The sequence below is a fragment of the Eucyclogobius newberryi genome, unplaced genomic scaffold (assembly GCF_026437365.1).
Source record: "Eucyclogobius newberryi isolate DKJ021-1_F unplaced genomic scaffold, fEucNew1.0.hap1 SCAF_18, whole genome shotgun sequence".
NCBI classification, from domain to species: Eukaryota; Metazoa; Chordata; class Actinopteri; order Gobiiformes; family Gobiidae; genus Eucyclogobius; species Eucyclogobius newberryi.
Genome location: NW_027315812.1, coordinates 21,546,164 through 21,568,236, shown reverse-complemented (window position 1 = coordinate 21,568,236; position 22,073 = coordinate 21,546,164). Strand labels below are relative to the sequence as shown.

Below are 22,073 nucleotides of genomic sequence, written 5' to 3'. Positions count from 1 at the left end.
CCAGGAGATGTGATGCCTCTTTGTTACCTCCACATGAAAGCATTACTGATATTGGTTACAGAGAATATACGACACAATATATGTACATCATATTGATAAGATTTTCCAATTTAAAGCAGATGTGTAACTTAAAATAAATGAATAGTGAAAACCGATTTATTTTCTCCTCCACTGTCTACCTACTGAACTTATAATACACTTTTTTCACTTCAGACTAAATAATCTAGTTAGCGCTGCACACACAAACAATGTCACGTTTTGATGTGATATTGAAGTGTGTCATTTCTGAATATCTAAGGTGCCGTGAAACCTGATGACCTCTGCTGCTGTTTTCAGGAAAAACAAGAGTGCGCCTGTCCCGCTCACCCTTCTCCCGTCCTCTGTGCCACACGCACATCGCGGAGCTGTAGCCGTGGGCAGCGCGGGCCCACCAGCAAATGTATTACACCTGCTTCATAGGCATGCATTAAGCTTGTTTTCACATATGTGCAGACAACTGGAATCCCCATAATGAGATCCACCTCCTGGGGAGAGTCGTGTTCCCCTCGCGCTCCTTTATCTGCTCTTATTTACTCAGCGTGGCCCATTCAGCAGCGGGTTTGTGCCACTTTATTACTTAACCTCAGCGCAACATTACAGGGAGCTTTGAATCACTAAGCAGCCTATCCCACCATGCATCTTGCTCACTAAGCTGATTACACAAAAATAATATAACTACTTGAGCCTGCGGCAAGATGTGTGTGTCTTTGTGTGCAATTGAGAGCAGCGACACTTTAAAGCAATGACAGTAATGGGGCCCAAGTACTATCACACGTCACATTTAAGTTCACAGCATAAACTTAAACAATAAGTTAAGAAACATTATACACTGATCAACATAAATGTAATTGTGGAATGTCATGATTTTTTGACAATAAGAGTATAACTTATTTCTTAATCATTTGAAATGAACCGGCAAAAAGTGAAACTCCACACTTAAGATGAGTCACTTGCGTCTCAAATCAGATTGTTATGATAAGTTATACAATTCAAACATTTATTTGAAAACTTGACTCACTAGAAGAGGAAGGTGGTTTATAACTTTAACTTAAGTAAAGTAGCCTTGGATATCACAAATTCAGCTTTATAGAAATATTCAACATTATCGCATAAAAGTCATATAATATTATTATTATAGTGAGTTTATTTGGACAGCTAACCAATACTGTGCGTCGCCTGTATCAGTCTAATGCATCGCAGGAGATGGCACGTAGATCCTGGACAAACCTAAAAGCAAGGTGTAGCATGTCAGCACATGTGGCATTCAGGTTTTTTTGTTCTGAATGACCCCCAGGAACCAATGGGAGATTCATTTTTGCTCTTTTGGGAAGGGAAGTCTCGGGGTGACCTTTGTGAAAATGTTCCACCATTTTGGCCGAATCCGTATAAGTGCAGACCATTTCATGTAGACAGTAAGTGTATAAAATGAGTGCTCCTGTCGTTCTAGCCGGGCTCTCTTTGACAGCATGATGATAGAAGCGTCACATCCTTGGGAGAGTAAATGCAAACTGACAAGAGATGAGCCTTTGGTTGCTGAATATAATACGGAATTGTGCTCTGAGTGTCTTATTATCTTGTCTGTTGATGTCTGAAAGGGGGAGATTTGCTTGAGAAGAGAAGACAGAAACTGTACGCACCCAACACTATCTTGCGCTTTGAGAAAAAAATTGCTTGCCCTGCTAACCACAGCTTTCCCACCTAATGTCCACTTCTACTTGGAATAAATACAAGGCGCCATGATGTTTGTGGTGCCTCGTAGCCCCTGTTAGCTGAAGTGGAAGACTATTTGCACAGCCCCGCGAGCTTTTAGGAGCAGAACGACCCTTTCACCAGAGCTGTAATGTGGTGGGTGTAGAAGGTGGACAATTTACAGTAGACAAACATGACCGCTGCTGTGATCGCCTTCCAATGACTTCACCTGCTGCCACCAACTCACAGAAACAAGACACTCAAGCCAAAATCAGGCGCCAGCCCAACCATAACAATGACAACTTTGACGAGAAATAAGTATTCTAAGGCTAAGAGAGAAATAAGTATTCTAAGGCTAAGAGAGAAATAAGTATTCTAAGGCTAAGAGAGAAATAAGTATTCTAAGGCTAAGAGAGAAATAAGTATTCTAAGGCTAAGAGAGAAATAAGTATTCTAAGGCTAAGTTTAAACTGCAGTGGCACACATGCCCCAATACAATAAATAAAAATGGGCGAAAAGATGTGAAAATCATTTATTATCTATTGTCGGTTTAAGGATCTAGATCTAGAAAATATAACTTGATATAAATGTGTGTTGTTGTTTTTGGGGTGTTTAACTTTTCATTTTTTACATAACATCATCATATTGGTCAACTTAAAAATTAGGTTTTATTGTTATTGTGTCCACTGTATATAAATAAATAAATAAATATTTAGTTTTTGAGCTGAGCAAAAAGATTATACTATTAAAAATGTAATAAAATAGGCAAAACTATACATAAATAAATAACAGAAAAGAAAAAATGCAATGGAGCTACAAATTGCACATCTAATTACAGGACTTATCTACAAATTGCACATCTAATTACAGGACTTATTTGTAATTACCAACACGTAAATGTCATCTAAAAGTACCGGAATGTCAAACCTTTTTTCCAATATGTCTTCAATGTTTCTACATTTTTGCCAAATTCCAACCTGACGACCACATACGACACATTTTCATTCTTAAGTTATTCAACAGAGGACAATACCCGGAGCGCACTCCCACAATGCACTTCCCACAAAGAACTTTGCGCTAACGCCACCACACTGAGCTTTAATCCCATGAGAATGATCTGTAAACAGGGACGCTCTCCCTCGCTGAGCAGCTCCACTTGCTTTCTGTTTATCTGGTTATGTGTGGAACCTCAACCAAGAAACCGCTGGCACTGCCCCAGGCCCACCACCAGGCAATGAGAAACCCTGAAACATCTCTGCCGGGCATGACAACTTTATTATAAATGAGGTAAAGAGAGGAGCTGAAAACTTTTTTTTTTAAATGAGCAGAAATCAATGACACGTATGAAGTGAGCAGAGTGAAAAGCAGGCTGATCAAATAGAAGAGACTGACTTTTGATGCTTATTAAACCAAATTGCAACTCAACAAACAAATCGTGCAGTCCTTGTTTAGGGAGCTCTTGCCTCAGGATACACTTCAGATAAGGATTCAAAAGACTGCTCAGTTTGCACTTATTACTTCTGACTTATGGGACTTTGCCGTGTTGAAAAGTGGTGTTTATAATTATTTGGTAACCTGGCTGTATACACACACTTATTAGACTTTCTGACATAACACAGACACGCAAGCAAAACCACAGAGAGAGGTCAGAGAAAAAGGCTCGTCTAAGAGTCCTTAAAACAACTATAATATTTTAAAAAGTCAAAAGCTGCACGAACAAACCATAACAGGCTTGCACGTGCACACAGCAAATCTAATCCAACTCATTACGAGAAAACAGACCCTCAGAAGCGGAAGAGAAACCACAGATTAAGTATATATATTTTGACTCCAAAAGTACAAAAACAAAAATTGTCCTCTATTTTCAGCCCATTACAAGGACGTACAATTGTATGTATTACTGAGTTATTGAGGGATCAATTTAAAACCAATTAAATATATTACTTTATAGTAATATACTAAAGTTGATATAATAACTGACTTATTAATATCAACAATCTTTATAATCTTTATATCCAAGACTTCTTAATTTAATAAGGTACATTTAATAAAGCTTTAACTAGTCAAGCCAAAAAACAAAATTACATTAGTCCAGTATATGTTAAGTAATTTAAATATGTAGTAAACTAAAATTGTACATGTACAAATACCTCTTTTGTTAATTATAGAAAATGTATCATTTTAGTATTGCTAGATTTAGAAATTAACTCGATATTCCATGGGTTTAATTATCCTGTAATGTTTTATTATAGAAAGTACGTCAATCATAGCCACATTTCCCGTATGAAAAATAAAAACTTGACAAAAAAGAGAACTTTGCCTTTGTCATGTTTAAGTGACCCGGGACTACTGCAAATTTCAATCACATATATTAATTGTGAGCAGTTAAATTAAATATAAAATTGTGTCTTTAATGCAGTTGTATTAAATGCAATGCTCTCATTATTTTTACTCACATGCTGTTTAAAACTATACTATAGTTTTCTTTTTTACTTTCCACTCCTTAAGCCCCTAAATTACAGAATAAATGAAGGGCAGTGTTTAAAGTAGCGCTGCGCTGAAAGTTGCAGGAGTTTGCGCACCATGCTGACACCTGCCCCTGCAGCGCTCCCTGACTGGACCAGAGAGTGTCACCGAGCACCCGTGTGAAGCAGGACTCACCGTACAGTTTGCTGGGGGTGCCCTCTCGGTCCGCGGCTTCAGAGGGCAACAGTAAGGGCTCGTCGTTCAGGTCACTGTCGGGGCTGCCTGCTTTGTCCCGGAGTTCTGCCGCGCTCATGTCGCTGCGCAGGGAGAGCAGCGGCTTGCTCAGCTGCCCTGTGATCATGAGGTCCTGGAGGGAGCTGCCCAGGTGGGACACAGGGAAAAGAAAAAAAGAGAAAAGAGCCTGGTCAGATGTGCTTCAGTGTGTCGCCCTCACTGTCTCCTACTCTGTGTCTCTACTCACTCTCTCTCCAGCAGCTCCCTCATTTCTATGGCTCACTCAACACTCTCTCTCTCTCTCCTCCCTCCCTCTCTTCCCTCCACGCTGCTGCCTTTTATCTGGAGCTGGTGCTACCCCGCTGATACTGCCGGCTGCTGCTTGCTTAAGAACAGTTACGGATCGCGTGGCTTTACCAATATACCCTGCCGTCCCCAAACTGTAATACTTCAATCTCTGAGGGCTCATTAGTACCTGACATGAGCCTTGTCCTGGGCAAACTTGTGACATGGTCAGAAAACATGTAAAGATCTTACCAATTATTAGTGCAATTCACTCAGTGTGAAGGACAGACATCATGACAAGAGATGACATTTAAAACCAAAAAACATGGGTACAGGGATGTTATGTCCCATCCAAGTATTTCTATTTTCTATTATCCAATTTTGAATCCATTCACTTTTGTCTACCAAGGATAAACAAGGCTGGCTATTTTTCATAAACTTGCATAACAAGAATGCACTAAAGAATTTAGTACTTACCTAAATAAAGCTCCTGACAAAATAGAGAAAAGGTGTTAAAATGTCCAAGATAGTGAGAAAAGTCAGAAAAATTGCAGTTAAACCATGCTAAAAGCTATAACATATTCAGAGACTGTGTGTCCTCAGCTTCATGGATGTGAATGGGCAGCACAGGTTCAAGCCTGAGGTAGCTTCCTGAGACAGTCAGAGATGTCACCTCCTCCCTCTCTACCTCTCTCTCCCTCTCTTGTGTGTCTCTCTCTTCCTTTCTCCCTCGCTTTCTTTTTTTCTTTCTCCCGCTCTTTTTCTTATGAGACAGGAGAGTTCCTCAGACAGTGTTTGTCTCACCTCAGGCTCTGGGACAATCTTCCTTATTTATGAACTGGGTCCAACCTAAATCTGGGCAGGGCACAGGTGACCAGAGCACAAAGGCACAAAGAGAAAGGGTCCTCTGGAGCCCCTGCACTTATCACCCCCACCCCTTTATCCACACAGCCCTTTCCATAAGTGTGGTCGATGAGTTCCTGCCCAGAGGAGCCTGTTTAATGCTCTCGTCACGGGAATCAGCCCACTTTGATATGACACATGATAATCTATGAAAATGTTAATCAATAAAAATAGTTTAAGCTGTCGTTAAAACCGTGAGACAACTGGTCAATACTCATATCCCTGGTAACAATGTGACTAGTCGTCAGGGCTTCATTTGAGGTGCACTTAAATGTGGTGCACCGCACATCAATGCTGCCTCGGCTCTGTGAGGTAAACACGTTTCCCCTGCATGTATTTCGGCCCCACCTCTCCTTTCAGTGACTTGATAGGTCCACTGGAGGGCAAAATTAATACCTAATTGAATCTTGCAGTCATCAAAATAATCAATAGTTTTTTATTATTTATTCTTCACAGTCTGCTGACTGTTTGAAAGCTCAGAGGGACAGCAGCGAGAAAAGGCAGCCCTGAAATTTCTACCGTTTCACAATGTAATTTACACTGGGGCACGAGAGTTTGTAAGACCTATAAAAAATGAGAGCAGTGTTTTTTTGTTAGGAGGAGGGGGCAAATAAAGGAAAAATGGGAATCTTTGGCCCAGCAGCTACAATGAAAAATAGAATAAACAAGCTCCTGACACTTCAGAGAAGGGCACAATTCTCTCTGTCCATCCCTCCATCTTTTTCCCTTTCCCCTTTTCTCCTTATTTCATCATATCAGGAGAGTGGCGCTCCCTCTCTAATGCTGACATTTCTCTTCCTGACAGACTCCAAACAAGTACTGGGAATGAGATCAGAGCTCTAATCTTCTTCTGGCCTGTGAGGCTCCAGGATAAGAGGCCAGCACATCCTTCACCATCGTACAGCGCTGCTTAATTACCCAATGTGTCAAACAACAATAATTATGACTACATTATTATATCCAATTAATTATCCTATGTTGTTTGAATAGACTAAAAAACACCTATGTTTTATTCTTTAAAAATCAATTATTTCGATATCCTTGGAATAGATACAGATAGATCCTTACATATCTTAATACTGTCTCAAACAACAATCAGACCAACGAAAATAATGTTTAGTTTTACAATATATGTACCATAGTATCTAGAACAAAACAGAATAATGCTATGTTGTTTGTATAAATAGTATATATAATAGTTTACAACAATTTAATTTAGGTAATTAGGAGTGACAAGGAAAGAGCGTTAAGTGTTAAAGGTTTTGAATTTCTCTCCTGTCTGGCAAAAGCTCAGGAACAGATTGCAGAAACATGAAAAAGCACTCGTCTTCTCCCTCCAACCGGAATTCCCCAGTGACCCCAGAATTAGCGGTCAGTAAAAAGTCCTAGGCGTCATCCGATATCCATGCTAATAGCTATTGCTCTTACCCAGTGTGTCCCATTCAAGGGACCGCGATGAGGGGCATCAGTCAGAGACTAGACCGCTCCGTCCTGACACTCCAGCGCTCTGTGTCCTGAGTTAAAAAGCAAAAAGATGAAATCATGACAAAGATATTATTATTATATAGTGGTCAATAAGGACAATTTAATTTGGGTTTGATTGTTAAATGCTGGTAAATTAAACACAGAATCTAAATATAATCTCATAAATATTGTTCATAATTAATTATGCAATACTGCTTTTGAGAAATAAAATGACCGCAGTTATTACAGAATTCTTTAACTCTATATCTCTTATGAATTAACATTAAATCAATCTTTTAATTTGTTTAAACATTAATTATACATTAATTAATACATAACAATAATTCATGTAATTATACTAACCTAAAGTAAAAGTAGAGAAAAATATATTTTCCCAGTTAAATAATGAAATACAATTTCCAAATGAATATACACAATTTTGTAATTTATGAAAGCTGGAGGCTAGAAGTTAATTAGCTAAAATAAAAAGCATCAACACCCTCTTGAGTAAGATTTCATAAAATGGTGAGTTAGACTGTCGAATTGAGCTGCTCATTAATATGATGAGCAGTTATCCCTCTTGAATCCGCTCCAACTAAAACGTTCCCAGTGGATGGGTGGTGGGTCAGAGAGGGCTGAGGGCTATCAAAGCAGTGTATTAAAAGGAGCTCTTTGAAGCTTGTAAACCATGGTGCCCAGCAGGTCCGCTACAGAGAGAGGCCTATGATTGGTCAGGTGTGTGTGTGCCTGTTTTTTGCTAGATCGATCCACAGACCTGACATTCTGCAGCATCAAAGCTTTCAGCGCACTAATCTGACTCCTCCTATGAGGGCACGGGTTGTTTTTATTAGTTTCCTTTTCTTTTTTTTATGAAATGCTTATACCTCAGAGGAACCTGGCAATCTTATGATATATGATTAGGTGAGCTATGTGTTTTGAAGAGTATGAAAACACATTAAAATACCTGCAGTCTCAGCCTCACAGCCTATTTATCTTATAATAAATAATGAATAACATGACCAGTTGGACAAACTGTTGACAGTGGAAGTAGAATGACACCTTAGAGATTCACACAGGACAGCTCCTCAAAGTCAGTTTCCCCTCGCTTTAACTCCAGAGACCTGTTCCACATACACACTCATAGAAGGTGTGAAAATCTGATTTCCCAAAAAGGATCTGTAATTCTCTGTGGAAGCCACAATCAATAAATCATTGCTAACTAGATTGTAAAGAAGAAGAAAAAATCCCCTTTGGTATCAGTACATTAGGATTCTCTCGAGGATGGATGAGGCACGTTGGGGGAGTGAAACAATCTCAATAAAGAACAGGCAAATTCCACCCCTGGCATTCAGTCGGACCCTGGCAAACTGTTGTTGAAAGGCCAAGTCATAATTGTGGTTTGGAATATCTGAAAGCACAAAAGAGACCAAGATAAGAAGGTGGCATTTAAACACATAATGCCAAAATTATAAATACAAAAACAAACAATGAAATATTTGAATAGGTTGCCAGCATGTGGCGTCATTACATTCTAGAATGCCCACATAGTTTAAAATTGACCTGGAAGTCAGGTGAGAATTCTATGTTAGAATTTGCTGTTTAACTCAGATTACGGATATGGTTTATGGTTCATATCTCTGTTACTAAATTTAAATCATCTTTTTTTTACAACAGCCTCAGAAAGTGGTGCCATTATTCAACTCCAAAGACGTTATTGTTGTCAATTGAAATTACTTTGAATCATGAGATTAACATGACAAGTTTGTGGAGCCAATCCCTAACAAATATTGATAAAGGTCAACATTTGTGGATTCTTTCAAAAGCAGTAAATCTCACATAGAGTTATACCATGTGAGGTTATAACAAATACTAGAACGTGATGCGACCAGAAGGATAAAAAATAAATGAATTAAAGAAGAAGAAAAAAAGAACACATTTCCGTTTGCTGAAACGCTACTTTCGTTTTGGCCAATCACTTTTCTTTACTACTTTATAAACTTGAAACAAACATATGACGCATTTGTAATAATATTGAGGCTAATAAACATGATGGTAGATACAAATTAGCGTTCAAAAATTCATACGTCTCGGTCTCAAACATTTACGAATAAATGGCTGATTTTAATACAACTGCGTGTGTGTTTTACCTTACAAACACAAACCTTTGATGTACATTGTCCCTGAGTTCAAAAGAAAAGCTTGCCAAGTTCCCGTTCTGCTGTTCTGTTAACTCTTGACCTCGCGCCATGTCCACGAAAGACTCCATTACCCAAAACGCCTTGCGCCAAGCTTCCTTGTCATGTGATTAGCTCATGACAAGGAAGCGCCCGAAGTAAAACAGTATTATGGCACATTGGCTGGGTTTTATTGCGCAAACAACGTTACAAATGCCATTTGTTGTGTAGATATTTTCTCGATAGAGTCTTTTTGCGTCACGTTGCCTTTGCCCAGAGGAGCGACGGAGCAATGGCGGAGGCGGAAGAGCAGGTAAGCAAACATACTAGCATGCTAACAGCAGTCACAACAACAATGCGTCACAGACTAGTGCCTTCTAATAATGATCTACAGCGTGCAACTACTTATAGATAAAGGCATGACTGTGTTTGTTCCTCCTGTATTGAATCGTTGATGCTGCAATTAATAAATGTGCTTTTGATTACTCATTTTAAAGATTGATTGAAACTGTCTGTTCATTCAGGGAAAAAAACCCAGTGAAGAGTTTACAGATGAGTCTGAGGTATGATGCATTACATCTCTGTGGGCCCACCTCTCTTCTCACTCTTGTCTTCTGTACAAAACGTGTCAGTGAAAAGTTGCTTCAGTATGTCTGTAGCATTGTCTGTGAGGGGTTGCAATCTTCTGACATGCACTGGTGATGTCTGCGCCCAGACCCCACTGCTTACCACAAGGACTGTAAAACAAAGCCAACCTTTATCAACACAACTTGATCCCAGAAGGATCTTTGTCAGGGGTTTGAAAGGTGTCGGACACTCATGAATTACAGATGGCTTTCCAGATCCATCAATATTAGGGCTGAGCTTCAGTATACAGTACACCTGAGCTTTAGAGAATCACAAGTAGGCTAAATAAAATATAGCTTACACATCAGCCTGGCAGGAGGGGTGGGTTTGTCTTTTTTAGGACCGGAAGAACAGAATGAAATATTAGGAAACAGGGAGAAAAGTCGGGCTCCTTATTTCCTGGCAGACTGTTTGTTAATTACTGTAGGATATCTGGCATTGTGAGTCCACTGATTATAGTTTAGTTTTGCATACATTTGTTTGATACTGATTTCATCTCTGTGACGATCTGCTATTGTGGTCATATCATATCGTAATTCACTATTTCTCGATTTAATGCTGCTGTTTGCTAAAACATACACATTTCTCCTATTAGTGAGTTGGAGTGAATGACAGCTGGAACTAACCAATCACAGTGAAATGTGAACTTTAAGAAGAAGCACTCTTAATTTGATAAAATAATAATCTGATTTAGATTAATCAGGTCTTCTGACATAATTATACAATTGTTTTCTAACTGTATTTATCATCTCTATCAACATCACATGGTAGTTCTGTTATAAGAAACTATTCTATAATTTAAGAAGATGCAGATGACTTTACTTACCCTGTTTAACCCAAGTAAATATGCAGATTGACAAAAACTTCATTGGTGTCTTACTTATATGCTTAAATATATGAGGACTATTTTGTATATAGCCAGACAGTAGTAAAATCTACGTTCAATAAGTAGATATAAAAGATCAAGGTCAAATGTATTTATATGGCACATTTACAAACCGATACACTGCCCTAAAGTACTGGGCTAGTTCAAAACCCTATACTAGTTAAATTTACCAAAATGATCAAATTTAAAGCAAAGAAAAACTAGAAGTGACTATGTATTAATAAGATCATTAAAAAAAACATACATAATTTTATACTGGTACTATCTTAGCTTGAATTAAAAGCCAGTACAAAAAAAAGGTCATCCATGTGTTCAGTGTCTCCAGGTCAAGACTCCGGTGTGCGCAAATGTTTACAATGACAGCTGTGTATGTGACAAAACAAAGGGCAAGTACAAGATGGCAAAAGTTTGAAAAATTGGTAGTTTCTCTCAAGAGATGAAGTTTGGCTTTGTTGTTTGATACGCCTTTGAAACCCGTGACAAATGCCCTCGCATCAGAAATCTCACAACCAGAATACACAGGAAATAGCCTAGATATGGCGTTGTTGAGTGGGAAAGGATTGTTTTTGAAAATAACATTTTTTCCACGCTATTGTCCCCCACCTCCAATCCAGTAGCACATAATGGCAGACAATGTTTTGAGTTGATGCACCCTCTGGGCAGCCCCAGACTGTGCAGCATTGGTTATAAACTGAATTATGAGTAATACTCAGGCTGTGACTGGCCGCAAATGTTGGCTCATACAAAAAGGTGTAACATTGTGAATTGTCCCAAGTTTCCTTTATGAAAAGACAAAACCAACGTATTACGCCAGGGATGAACCCTCTCATAAAAGATTGCTCTATGCTATATTTCATGCAATGTAATGGTTATTTGTATTGTATATCCCTTAACATATAGTGTAAAATGAAGTTATCAATAGTCGCAACATATATTACATGAGATTTACCTCTGGTCTTTAACAGCTTTAAATCAGGCAATAAGAAAATGGCAATACCTCCCAGCGTTTTGTTTACTTTGCATTTAAAGGACATAAGAGAAAATCATTTTTGTGTGAAATATGCAAACTGCTTGTTATTGGAACTTTTACAATCCCACAGGAAGACACAGAAGATAGTGAGGAGGAGCCCAAGCTTAAGTACGAGAGGCTCTCCAACGGTGTGACCGAGATCCTCCAAAAGGATGCAGCCAGCTGTATGACCGTCCACGACAAGGTAGAGGTCACAGCCGCTGTCCACAGGGGCATTGTCAATTGTCATGTTTATGTACACATTACAGACCATTCTCGACTCGCCTGCCCTCTCAGGGAGTTCACCTGGTTCCACTGTCATCTGGTATTTTTATTCCTTTTCGACACACTTGTGATGCTTTTTCTGTGGAGCTGATATTTGGAAGATGACCACTCTCACTGAGATGTTTAATCGTCCTGGTACCTGAGCAGAGCACCAGTCATATCTAGTTATTTTTCCTAACCTGAGGTTTTATTAAATGCTATTGATTGTCATCGTTTTCTCTCTGAAGAACTTTTATCCTTCTCTCCTCAAACCACTATTTGCTTTTCTGAAATATTATATTTGATTTGACTATGTTTTGGAGGGACAATAAAGGTACCTGTGTGGTCACACCAACCCCCGGTGCTGTGGCAGACTCCCACCATGAATAAAGCTGCCTCGAGCGCATATTGCCTTTATGTTGCCTCATATTTTAAGTGTTTGAATCAGAATTTCATTTGAACAATTCCATTCTGATAAATCCCTTTAAAAGTCTCTCCGCCTCACAAGGTTGAACCCTTTATTTATTTATTTTTGGTTATTTTATTTGGGAGATTGCGGCGGCTCTGTCTGACATGCTCAGCTGTGCCTGTAAATATAAGCATTTCATTATAGACTGCACTGAAGCATGGTGGGCCAGCCGCACATCCACACAGTGGTCTACGAGGGCGGGGGGATTACGAGGAGGGCAGAGAGCAAGGGTTGGGTGGAGGAACACACACTTAATCTAATGCCAAAAGCCCCCAGATTCTATAATTTTTTTGTCCCAGCGGGCTACATACACACACTTACACAAGTATTCCTGCCCCGTGCAGAACAGAGAAACCAGTTGCTGAGCAGTAGAAATAATAGCTCTATGCTGGGCACGGACTAGATTGGATTGCATGGCTAGCATAGGAAGAAGTCGGATGTACAGTGCATTTATTATGCTTAAGCGTTTTAATTCAAAAGGAAAGAAATGCCATTTCACAGTGCCTGCGTTAATAAATAGGTCTTTTCCACTTTCTGCAATTTCACAGTTTTGCCTCTGAGCCCACCCAATCCCCACTGTGCCGTTGGTGCTCCAGCTCAGAAAATATATTTATTTCCTCTTGCACAATTTTATTTAACACATTTTTTTTCTCCCTCTCAAATCTTCACTTGTTTTGTGTCGTCTGCTTTATTTACATTGCGTTTTCTTCCACAGTTCCTAGCCCTTGGTACACACTTTGGGAAAGTCTTTCTTTTGGACATACAGGGAAATGTAACCCAGAAGTTTGAGATCGTAAGTACAAGCACGAATCTATTAATATGGGCAATTTAGCAAAATTGTTCAAATGTTTTATACTGAGTAATACTACAAGAAGAGCTGATAAAAAATAAAAATGAAAAAAAAAGTTATGTTGTAAACTTTCAAATAAAAGTATGGAGCTCAACAGTCAACCTCCCACAACACAAAATCATTTATTAAGAGTTTAAGGGCACAGCTAAGTCATGTCCAAAATGTGATAGTTTTTTCACAAAAAACAGATGCAAAACTTAAAATTAGGCAAATTGTTTTAATAACTTTAAGTTTAAATAAATATGATGCATCCTGTGCTCATTACTTGCCAACAAAGCTGAGTGGCCCCGAGCAAGCTTTCAACCATTCCTTTTTTATATACAATTTTCAAAATCACTATTAATCACAATGGATGAATAATGTGAAAGATTTAGCACCGTGATAAACTATGGGAATGATTATTTTTAGGTATAAGTATTTTGTATTTTTATTCCTGCTTTAAAAGACCACTATTGTCATAGTGTAGATAAAATGCATAGAACTATGCAAATATATAGTGCTTTCATCTGCACCCACATGTGGACAAACATTTATTGCATAGTGGAAGTTTACATTTCACTTGGTAAACCCATAAACAGCTATAAAAAGATGCTGTGATATTTTGTGCCTGCAGAGCTCAGTGAAGATCAACCAGATCAGCCTGGATGAGAGCGGCGAGTATGTGGGCATCTGCTCAGAGGATGGCAAGGTGAGATCTGCCAGCTCATCAGCGCTGGTTACTGATCCTTGGGCCATCAGTATTTTTCATCTTTCATAATTCTTCTTTAGACCACTATTCACTTACCTGTGCCAAACGTTATGCTAATAGTCTGGAACTTGCTTGTGATTTCCACAAGAGATTATTTGAGGGGGCTTTATCTTTAGTCCATCCTTATTTTGTCCATGATGCTGGAATTTATAAAAAGCAGTGGTGATTTTGAAAAGTGAGAGGATGATTTGTGCTCATATTCTTTGAGCTGTCAGTCATCCATCAGCTATGGATACTCTGATGGCTGTTCTCCACTCTGCTGTTATCTTGTCTTTCCTCATCATTACCACCATCTTTCATGGATTTTACAGTCGAGATATGCTCTCTGATATAAGCTTCCCTCCCCCACTTTGAACACTTTGGTGGCAAAAAACAAGATCTTGTCGCACCAAAAGTGGAGCAGACAATTAAAATCAATGTTACAGTGATTGTTTGCTCTCACCAGTTCACTTGGTTGTTAATCCTCAAAAATGTAACTTAATCCCTAACTGCTGGAGCAGGTACAAAAAACTAAAAAAATCATGACACTATATTATAAAGGTAACAGTTCCTTTGCTGTGTGTCCTGGTGCTCTGGGTTTGCTGTAGCCAATTGAGGCTGCGGTCAAGTCAAGATTAGGACTCCTATTTCTAAACCCTGCAGGGTTCAAAGAATCAACTTGTTCACTAATTGGTGACCCAGTGGAGAAGTAGGGAGCCAATCAAAATCTTTTCTGACTGCAATTCCCCCCGCTGACCCTGATAGTTGCCGAGGCAGCAATTAAATAAAAGATTTTTAGTTATTCACCTTCAGTTGTTGTTTTGTCTTTGTTCCAGGTTCAAGTGTTCGGCCTGTATACAAGAGAAGGCTTCCATGAGAACTTTGACTGTCCTATCAAAGTGAGCTCCCGTCATGTTCCTGATCTCCACGCTGTCTTAATACCTCAAACCATGTACTAAAGCTATATTCCCGGTATTTGTATTTTATTCCAGGTTGTCGCTTTACACCCCCAGTTCAGCAGATCTAACTACAAGCAGTTTGTCACAGGAGGAAATAAGGTACATTTAAAGATTATTGTACAGTCTAATAGTTATGGAACAGTAATTTGTCCTGATATTGTTCAGTTGAAAGTGAAATGTGCAGCCTTTTCTGTGCGGTGAAAGTCTCTTTGCTGGAGTGCTCTCTGGAGATCCCCATTTCCACAAACTGCTCTTTGCTCAAAAGTGTTTGAAAGGCAGGGCCCCCAGTGCACAGTACATACATGTCTTTATCATATGAGTTCAGACAGCTATTCTATGCGTAATAGATATTCAATTAAAACTAAAACTTTTAAAAAGTACAACTTATAATATATTCATCTTATTTACTGTTTTATGCACACAATTTGCTGATTGGCAGAGCGATAGAATCATGACTTCGAGCGATAGAATCAAACAACTTCTCAAATTACACGATCAACCACTGCATTTATACATACACGTGTCGTGCCCAAAGACACAACAGTATTCACTGTTTGGAGCTGGCATTAAAATTGTATCATTGCTAGTTTTTCCATTAAAAAGTATACTGACATTTATATAAGTGGGGTCAGGAAAAACAAGTTTTTACGAAACCCCATTGTTACTGTTACTTTGCCATTTTCTTTCAATTGGCACTGATTTCTCTCAGGTCCAAGTTGTGAAGGCCTCCACAAGGTGCCTGTGATGGAAATCAATAAGCCTCAACGGGAGCCACATCCTGTCAAAGGAAATTCAATTTAGTTTCCACAGTTCTTTTGTCATATCGTCTCTTTGTAAAGCAAACTGTTTATTAATATATCCCAACTGCTGAATTACTCCTTTCATCTGCACTAATGTTCTATACACTTTTAGGGGCTTTTAGCAGTGTTCTATGGACAGTGAAAGGTGAAAACATGCTCAGTCTGAGGAGCTGTAATTAAGTTTCAACAGATCAATTATAAAACTGTTGGCTTGTTTATTTTCCACTCTCAAGTCTCGTGAATGAGTGGTCTGCATTAAAAGAAAACATTTGACACATTTTAATTTTTTCATGTCATTTTGATTGACTGCTCGACACAATACAATTCAGACTAGTCTTATTATTATTATTATTATTATTATTATTATTTTGTGAATTTGAAGTTCCTGTATGTCTTTGATATCACCATGATTCAAATGAGCGTTGAAGTCACTGGTTCTTTGTTATGCACTGCCCTCTGTAGGTTGTATGGCGCCACTACTACATATTAAAGTCATGGTGTTCAGCGAGAATAATACAAGTATTTATTTCTGTACAGCTACTCTTATATGAAAAAAATTGGTTGAATCGTTGGAAGACAATGGTTCTTCATGAAGGCGAGGGCACTATCACTAATGTTCAGTGGAGGACTAACCTTATTGCATGGGCCAACAATGTGGTAAGTGTTTTTCATTCATAATGAACAAACTATTAATGGTCATTATATAAACTCAGCCATACCAACCAATTTGTCTTTAATAATATTTTTATTTACTTATTTTTTTCCAGGGAGTGAAAATATATGACATCAGTACTAAACAGAGAATTACAAATGTACTGCGAGACAATGTCAGTCTGAGGCCCGACATGTACCCGTGTAGTCTCTGTTGGAAAGACGACATGACTCTGATTGTGGGCTGGGGATCCTCTATTAAGGTTTTTTTTTTTAAATGACTGAACCAAATTGTATTACGTGAAGCTGGTCCTCAAGTCTGTTTACTTATCTTTCTAGATCTGTGTTGTAAAAGAACGTAATCCCACTGAAATGAGAGACCTGCCCAGCCGCTATGTGGAAATAGGTATCCTTTTTTTCTTTATTATTTATACAGAGGTTAGAATAGGACATTCTATTGAACAATAGGTTACCATAACAATATAGCCTGAGAAATCTCTGGATTAACGATCAGAAATGATTACAATTCTTACATTCTGCATTCACAGTGTCAGCATTTGAGACAGAGTTTTTCATTTGTGGCCTGGCACCTCTCGCAGACCAGCTTGTCACACTGTACTTTGTGAAGGAAAGCTCTGAACACATGGTAATATGTAATATATATAGTATATACTGTATATAGGAGTATGGTTTTTATGCTGTTTGAACATATGTTTGTGAAGGACGAGGAGTTTCGTGCAAGGCCTCGTCTCGACATCATCCAGTCTCTTCCTGAGAGCTGCGAGGAGATCTCTTCAGATGCACTGACTGTACGCAACTTCCAAGACAATGAGTGCAGAGACTATAGACTGGGTATGAACCTGGCCTCAGAGAAATGTTGTGTCCATACTCTGGAATTTCATTATGCACTGACTGTCAAATGTCAGCCATAATGTACCGTAGGCTGACCCGTACATGTGTTTTCATTACCAGAGCACGCTGAAGGAGAGTCGCTCTTCTACATCATCAGTCCTAAAGACATCGTTGTGGCCAAAGAGCGAGACCAAGACGACCATATTGATTGGCTGCTTGAAAAGAAGAAATATGAGGTTTGCATTGATGCCTATAATGGACAATAAAAATATTGCGCTTGCTTTTGCAGACACCAGTTACATATGTCTTATTACTGTGATGACAGGAGGCTCTCATGGCTGCAGAGATCAGCTTCAAAAATATTAAGAGACATGACGTAAAGAAAATTGGGATGTCCTACATCAATCACTTGGTAGAAACAGGAGACTATGATGGTGCTGCAAGGTATGTGCATTGAATGCAACAATGCAACGTGTATAAGAAGTATATATTCTTTGTCAGATTTGTCTATCATAATCAAATAATTGTACGCGCTGCAGCTGTACCCAAACTTAAATCATTGTTTGCCTAAAAATACAATCTTATTACTTACCTATTTTTTTAACAGAAAATGTCAGAAGGTTTTGGGGAAAAATATGGAACTCTGGGAGAATGAAGTCTACAGGTTCAAAACAATTGGACAGTTAAAGGTAGGAGTCATAATGTCTTAATTCTTATACATCAAGTATTCTAACACAACTTATTCTCAGGCCATTAGCCAGTACTTACCCAGAGGAGATCTGCGTCTTCGTCCTGCCATCTATGAAATGATCTTACATGAATTTCTCAAAACTGATTATGAGGTAATTTATGCCAAATAATAACCTCATAATCTGTATTAGTATTTTACACTATCTTGTTTTGAAAGGGCTTTGCTACACTTATCCGGGAATGGCCTGGAGAGCTGTACAATAATATGGCCATCGTCCAGGCAGTCACAGATCACCTGAAGAGAGAGCCTACTAACAGCACTTTGCTCACCACACTGGCTGAACTGTAAGACATTGTGACATTTGTTCTGATAATAACACAAATATAAGAATAAGATGTATATAAATTCTGTTTTGTATTGCAGTTACACATATGACCAAAGATATGATAAAGCCTTAGAAATTTACCTGAAACTGAGGCACAAAGATGTGTATCAACTCATTCATAAACACAACCTTTTTTCCTCAATCGAAGATAAGATTGTACTTCTAATGGACTTTGATAAAGAGGTGATTTTATATTTTACAATATTTTGTGTTTTTCTAAAGATGTGTTTATACACAAAACCCTTATAGTTTTAACCTGCTTCCCTTAACTCTCAGAAAGCTGTTGACATGTTACTTGACAATGAAGAGAAAATATCTGTAAGTATTCCTCGCTTAAAGTTGCAGTGTATCATGTTCTGGTTTTCTCCATAAAGATGCTATTGTTTTGCCAAAAATGTTTCACCATACGGCAATAGCTCTGGTGCCATTTTCAGGTCTCAATGATGCCTCCCCCTCCCTCCGTAACATGAAAATGTGTGTGTATGTTTGTTTAAAACATAAATAATAAAAAAAATAAAAAGTGTTTTTAACCTACGCTTTGAGGGTAGCACAAGGGTTAAACATCTAACATTTATTTCAGTTGTTAGATTTTATAATGGCTAAAACATACTTCTTATTTGTCTCTAAACATGCATTGTGTGGCTTCAAGTGTTTTGTGCCTTTTGCAAAATGTACTGATACAGGAAATGCTCTTTTTCTTTTTAGATCGATAGGGTGGTGGAGGAGCTGGCAGACAAACCTGAATACCTGCATGTGGTATGTCAGTTTATTTTATTTTTACAATAATAACTTTATTGAAGTGCTCTTTTTTTCCAAACCTTTCTTGTAGTACCTCCATAAACTTTTTAAACGTGATCACCACAAAGGACAAAAATATCATGAGCGACAAATTGGACTGTATGCTGAGTATGACCGACATAATCTCCTGCCCTTTCTGAGAGATAGCACACACTGCCCTCTGGAAAAGGTACAGTACATGGGATTCATCTTATTTGATGCATTTCATTGTCTTAACGTCTTCTACTTTTCCCTTTCAGGCTCTTGAGATTTGTCAGCAGAGGAACTTTATTGAAGAAACAGTTTTCCTTCTCAGTATGTTACCAAGTTCAACTTCCCATTTTATATAAAGCATGTTGTCTAAAAAATAAATCATGTAAAAATGTTCTATTAGGCCGGATGGGAAACTGTAGACGAGCTCTACAGATGATCATGGAGGAGCTTGAAAATGTGGACAAGGCCATTGACTTTGCCAAAGAGCAAGACGATGCTGAACTCTGGGAGGATCTGATCTCTTATTCAATTGACAAACCTCGTAGGTCACACTTTTAATGTATTGGGTTTTAATAAATAACAAATATTATAATTTATATTAAGTATATGTGCATGTCCCCAGCCTTTATCACAGGCCTCCTGAATAATATTGGAACTCATGTGGATCCTATCCTTCTTATCCACCGTATAAAGGAGGGAATGGAGATCCCAAACCTTAGAGATTCACTGGTTAAAATTCTTCAAGATTACAATTTACAAGTAGGAAAACAAGAAAAAATATTTTGCTCATACTTTCTGAATGTTTACTTCATGTATGTAAAATATTTTATTTTTGTATTAAGATTCTCTTGAGGGAAGGATGCAAGAAGATCTTGGTGGCTGACTCCCTTTCGCTGCTCCAGAAAATGCACAGGACACAAATGAGAGGTGTCAGAGTAGAAGGTAGGTTTTCCTTAGCAATAATATTGCAGTTAAGTTGATAACTGAGCTCAAAAGTTTTATTAGTGACCTTTGGTGACATTTTTTTAATAGATGACAGTATTTGTGAGTCATGCCACGCAACAATATTACCGTCAGGTATGCATTTTATGAATTATTTTTGCATTGAATTATTTTAGTAAACTTACATTTGATCTTCCATGCATTTTTCGCAGACATTACTAGAAATTTCAGTGTGGTAGTGTTTCACTGCAGACATATGTTTCACAAAGAGTGTTTGCCGTCTCCAGGAACAGTAAGTAATTATACTAGTTTAAGATAGTTGTATTTTATTGTATTCTTTCATCCTGTACAAATGTTTTCCCTGTACAGATTCAAGGTGTGCAGTTTTGTAACATCTGCAGTGCAAAGAAGCGCGGACCAGGAAGTGGAATATTGGATATGAAGAAGTAGCTTTTTTGATGGTGTGACTTTTTTTTTCTACTTAAACGTTTTTTCTTCATCATTCACTTCTCAGTACTCATTAATCATCAATACTAGCTAAAGATCACAAGATATGTTTACTAATCAATACATATATACAATTATCTAACTCTTCAGTACAACAAAATAATAAAACATATTCCATAATGTGACTTGTATTTACTTTTCTTGGTAGAAAAAGAGCCTAGTTTGAGTTACGTTTGTGAATAATTATGTTAAAAGTTTTAAGCGCACTCCTACGTCACTTCCCCCTTTTTCCTCCGGAAGTACAGTTAATTTTTTATTCTCCAGAAAAAAAAAACAGCTGGCACTGAAAAGGAAAACATCAAAGTGAGTCTTGTTGTTTAATAATGTTGCTCTATAGTTTTGTTGTGGTTAATATTGTGAGAAATGCAGTTGAAACTCCCGGTTTTGTCACAATGGGTGCATCTTTTGACCTGGAACAGCGTCAGTCGTTTTGCTCATTTGTTGCGAGCTGCAGCTAGCGCTAGCTCCATCACTGAGGACTGAGCTAGCCCTCAAGCCACAGGCAGCTAGCTAACTTCACCATTTCTGACTCTGTACAACTTGTGGCAACAGTAGATGTCGAATTAATGCTGCAGATAAAATATGTGACAGAGATGGCCCAAAAGAGAGCGCTTTTCGATTGCACATTGTGTGATTTGTTACCGTCAATTTTGACTGTTTACGTTTTGTTAGCCAGCGCTACATGTTTACAAAGTAAGGCTAATCAGGAATGTGCTATCTAAGTTTAAATGACACAGATAACACGGTATATTTAGTCATATACGTTTAGTCTAATATTATGTTAACCAGCGTGTGTTTTCTAATTATTAGTGAAAACATCAAAAGCCACTAAATAGATCTTTATAGACACACTTGCTCTTTTAACAATTTCACACCTATATTGACTTTTGTGTCGATAGAAATGCCTGCCTCAAAGAGGGAATTATCACCACCGGAGTCCGAGTCCAAGATTAGGAAGTTGGATGAAGATGGAGATGCCATGCCATCTAAAGTTGCAACTATCCTGAACACAGTCAATTCACCAGAAAGAAGCGCTGCTGTCCCACGGACCAAGAAAAAATTGTCTCCTTCACCTGGGGGAAATAACTCGAGGCCTAGTTCACCTTTGTCGGACTGCAGTGAATCAGTATCTGACCCACCTTTCAAAAAAGCCAAGCTCCTTTCCACAAGTGCCTTTTCTACAGTGTCCTCAGAGGAATCACAGTCCAACACCTCCCTGACGCAGACCGCATTGACAGAGTCTTACGAGGCAAGTATTGGTAGTTGTACCACAGATTTCGTCCGGAGGAGAGATGGCAGTGACAAAGCCCTTTGCATCATACAATGTTCTAACAAGGCTAAAGCTGAAGAACCGTCTGAATCAAATGAAGAATTGCCATGTTCTCCTTCGGACCCTGTACAAGCAGATCACAGTTATGGAAGAGTATCA

At 38.4% G+C, this 22,073-nt stretch overlaps 2 protein-coding genes across 7 annotated transcripts in view; one reads left to right on the top strand and one right to left on the bottom strand.

The window, feature by feature from the left end:
• pou6f2 (POU class 6 homeobox 2) overlaps positions 1-7,120 on the bottom strand; it is a 66,928-nt gene extending 59,808 nt beyond the window's left edge. For 4 of the 6 annotated variants that reach the window (XM_072451029.1, XM_072451032.1, XM_072451030.1 and 1 more), the window contains exons 1-2: positions 7,045-7,120; positions 4,390-4,571 (exon numbers count right to left, since the gene is read on the bottom strand). In XM_072451029.1, the coding sequence (XP_072307130.1) occupies positions 4,390-4,571; positions 7,045-7,058 (196 nt within the window). In that variant the 5' untranslated portion in view covers positions 7,059-7,120. Of the gene's footprint in view, positions 1-4,389; positions 4,627-7,044 lie in introns of those variants that run through there. The other 2 variants (XM_072451034.1, XM_072451035.1) reach the window with 1 other exon arrangement.
• A 2,244-nt stretch (positions 7,121-9,364) lies between these two features.
• Positions 9,365-20,706, top strand: vps41 (VPS41 subunit of HOPS complex). The gene is made up of 28 exons (XM_072451028.1): positions 9,365-9,567; positions 9,779-9,817; positions 11,868-11,981; positions 13,225-13,302; positions 13,973-14,047; positions 14,923-14,985; positions 15,079-15,144; positions 16,383-16,502; positions 16,613-16,759; positions 16,836-16,902; positions 17,045-17,142; positions 17,219-17,348; positions 17,469-17,584; positions 17,674-17,792; positions 17,956-18,037; positions 18,098-18,190; positions 18,256-18,383; positions 18,463-18,607; positions 18,701-18,742; positions 19,130-19,180; positions 19,254-19,391; positions 19,462-19,516; positions 19,596-19,736; positions 19,818-19,954; positions 20,038-20,137; positions 20,228-20,272; positions 20,350-20,429; positions 20,507-20,706. The coding sequence occupies exons 1-28, from the start codon at positions 9,547-9,549 to the stop codon at positions 20,585-20,587; spliced, it is 2,571 nt and encodes an 856-aa protein (XP_072307129.1). The 5' UTR covers positions 9,365-9,546; the 3' UTR covers positions 20,588-20,706.
• The last annotated feature ends 1,367 nt before the right edge of the window (positions 20,707-22,073 follow it).

Bases quoted from the DNA above. Each gene is read 5' to 3' on its own strand.
- vps41 (XM_072451028.1), top strand. From the start codon at position 9,547: ATGGCGGAGGCGGAAGAGCAG. The intron at 17,143-17,218 runs GTAATATGTAAT...ATGTTTGTGAAG, and splicing joins AGGAAAGCTCTGAACACATG to GACGAGGAGTTTCGTGCAAG. The intron at 18,384-18,462 runs GTAAGACATTGT...TTTGTATTGCAG, and splicing joins CTCACCACACTGGCTGAACT to TTACACATATGACCAAAGAT.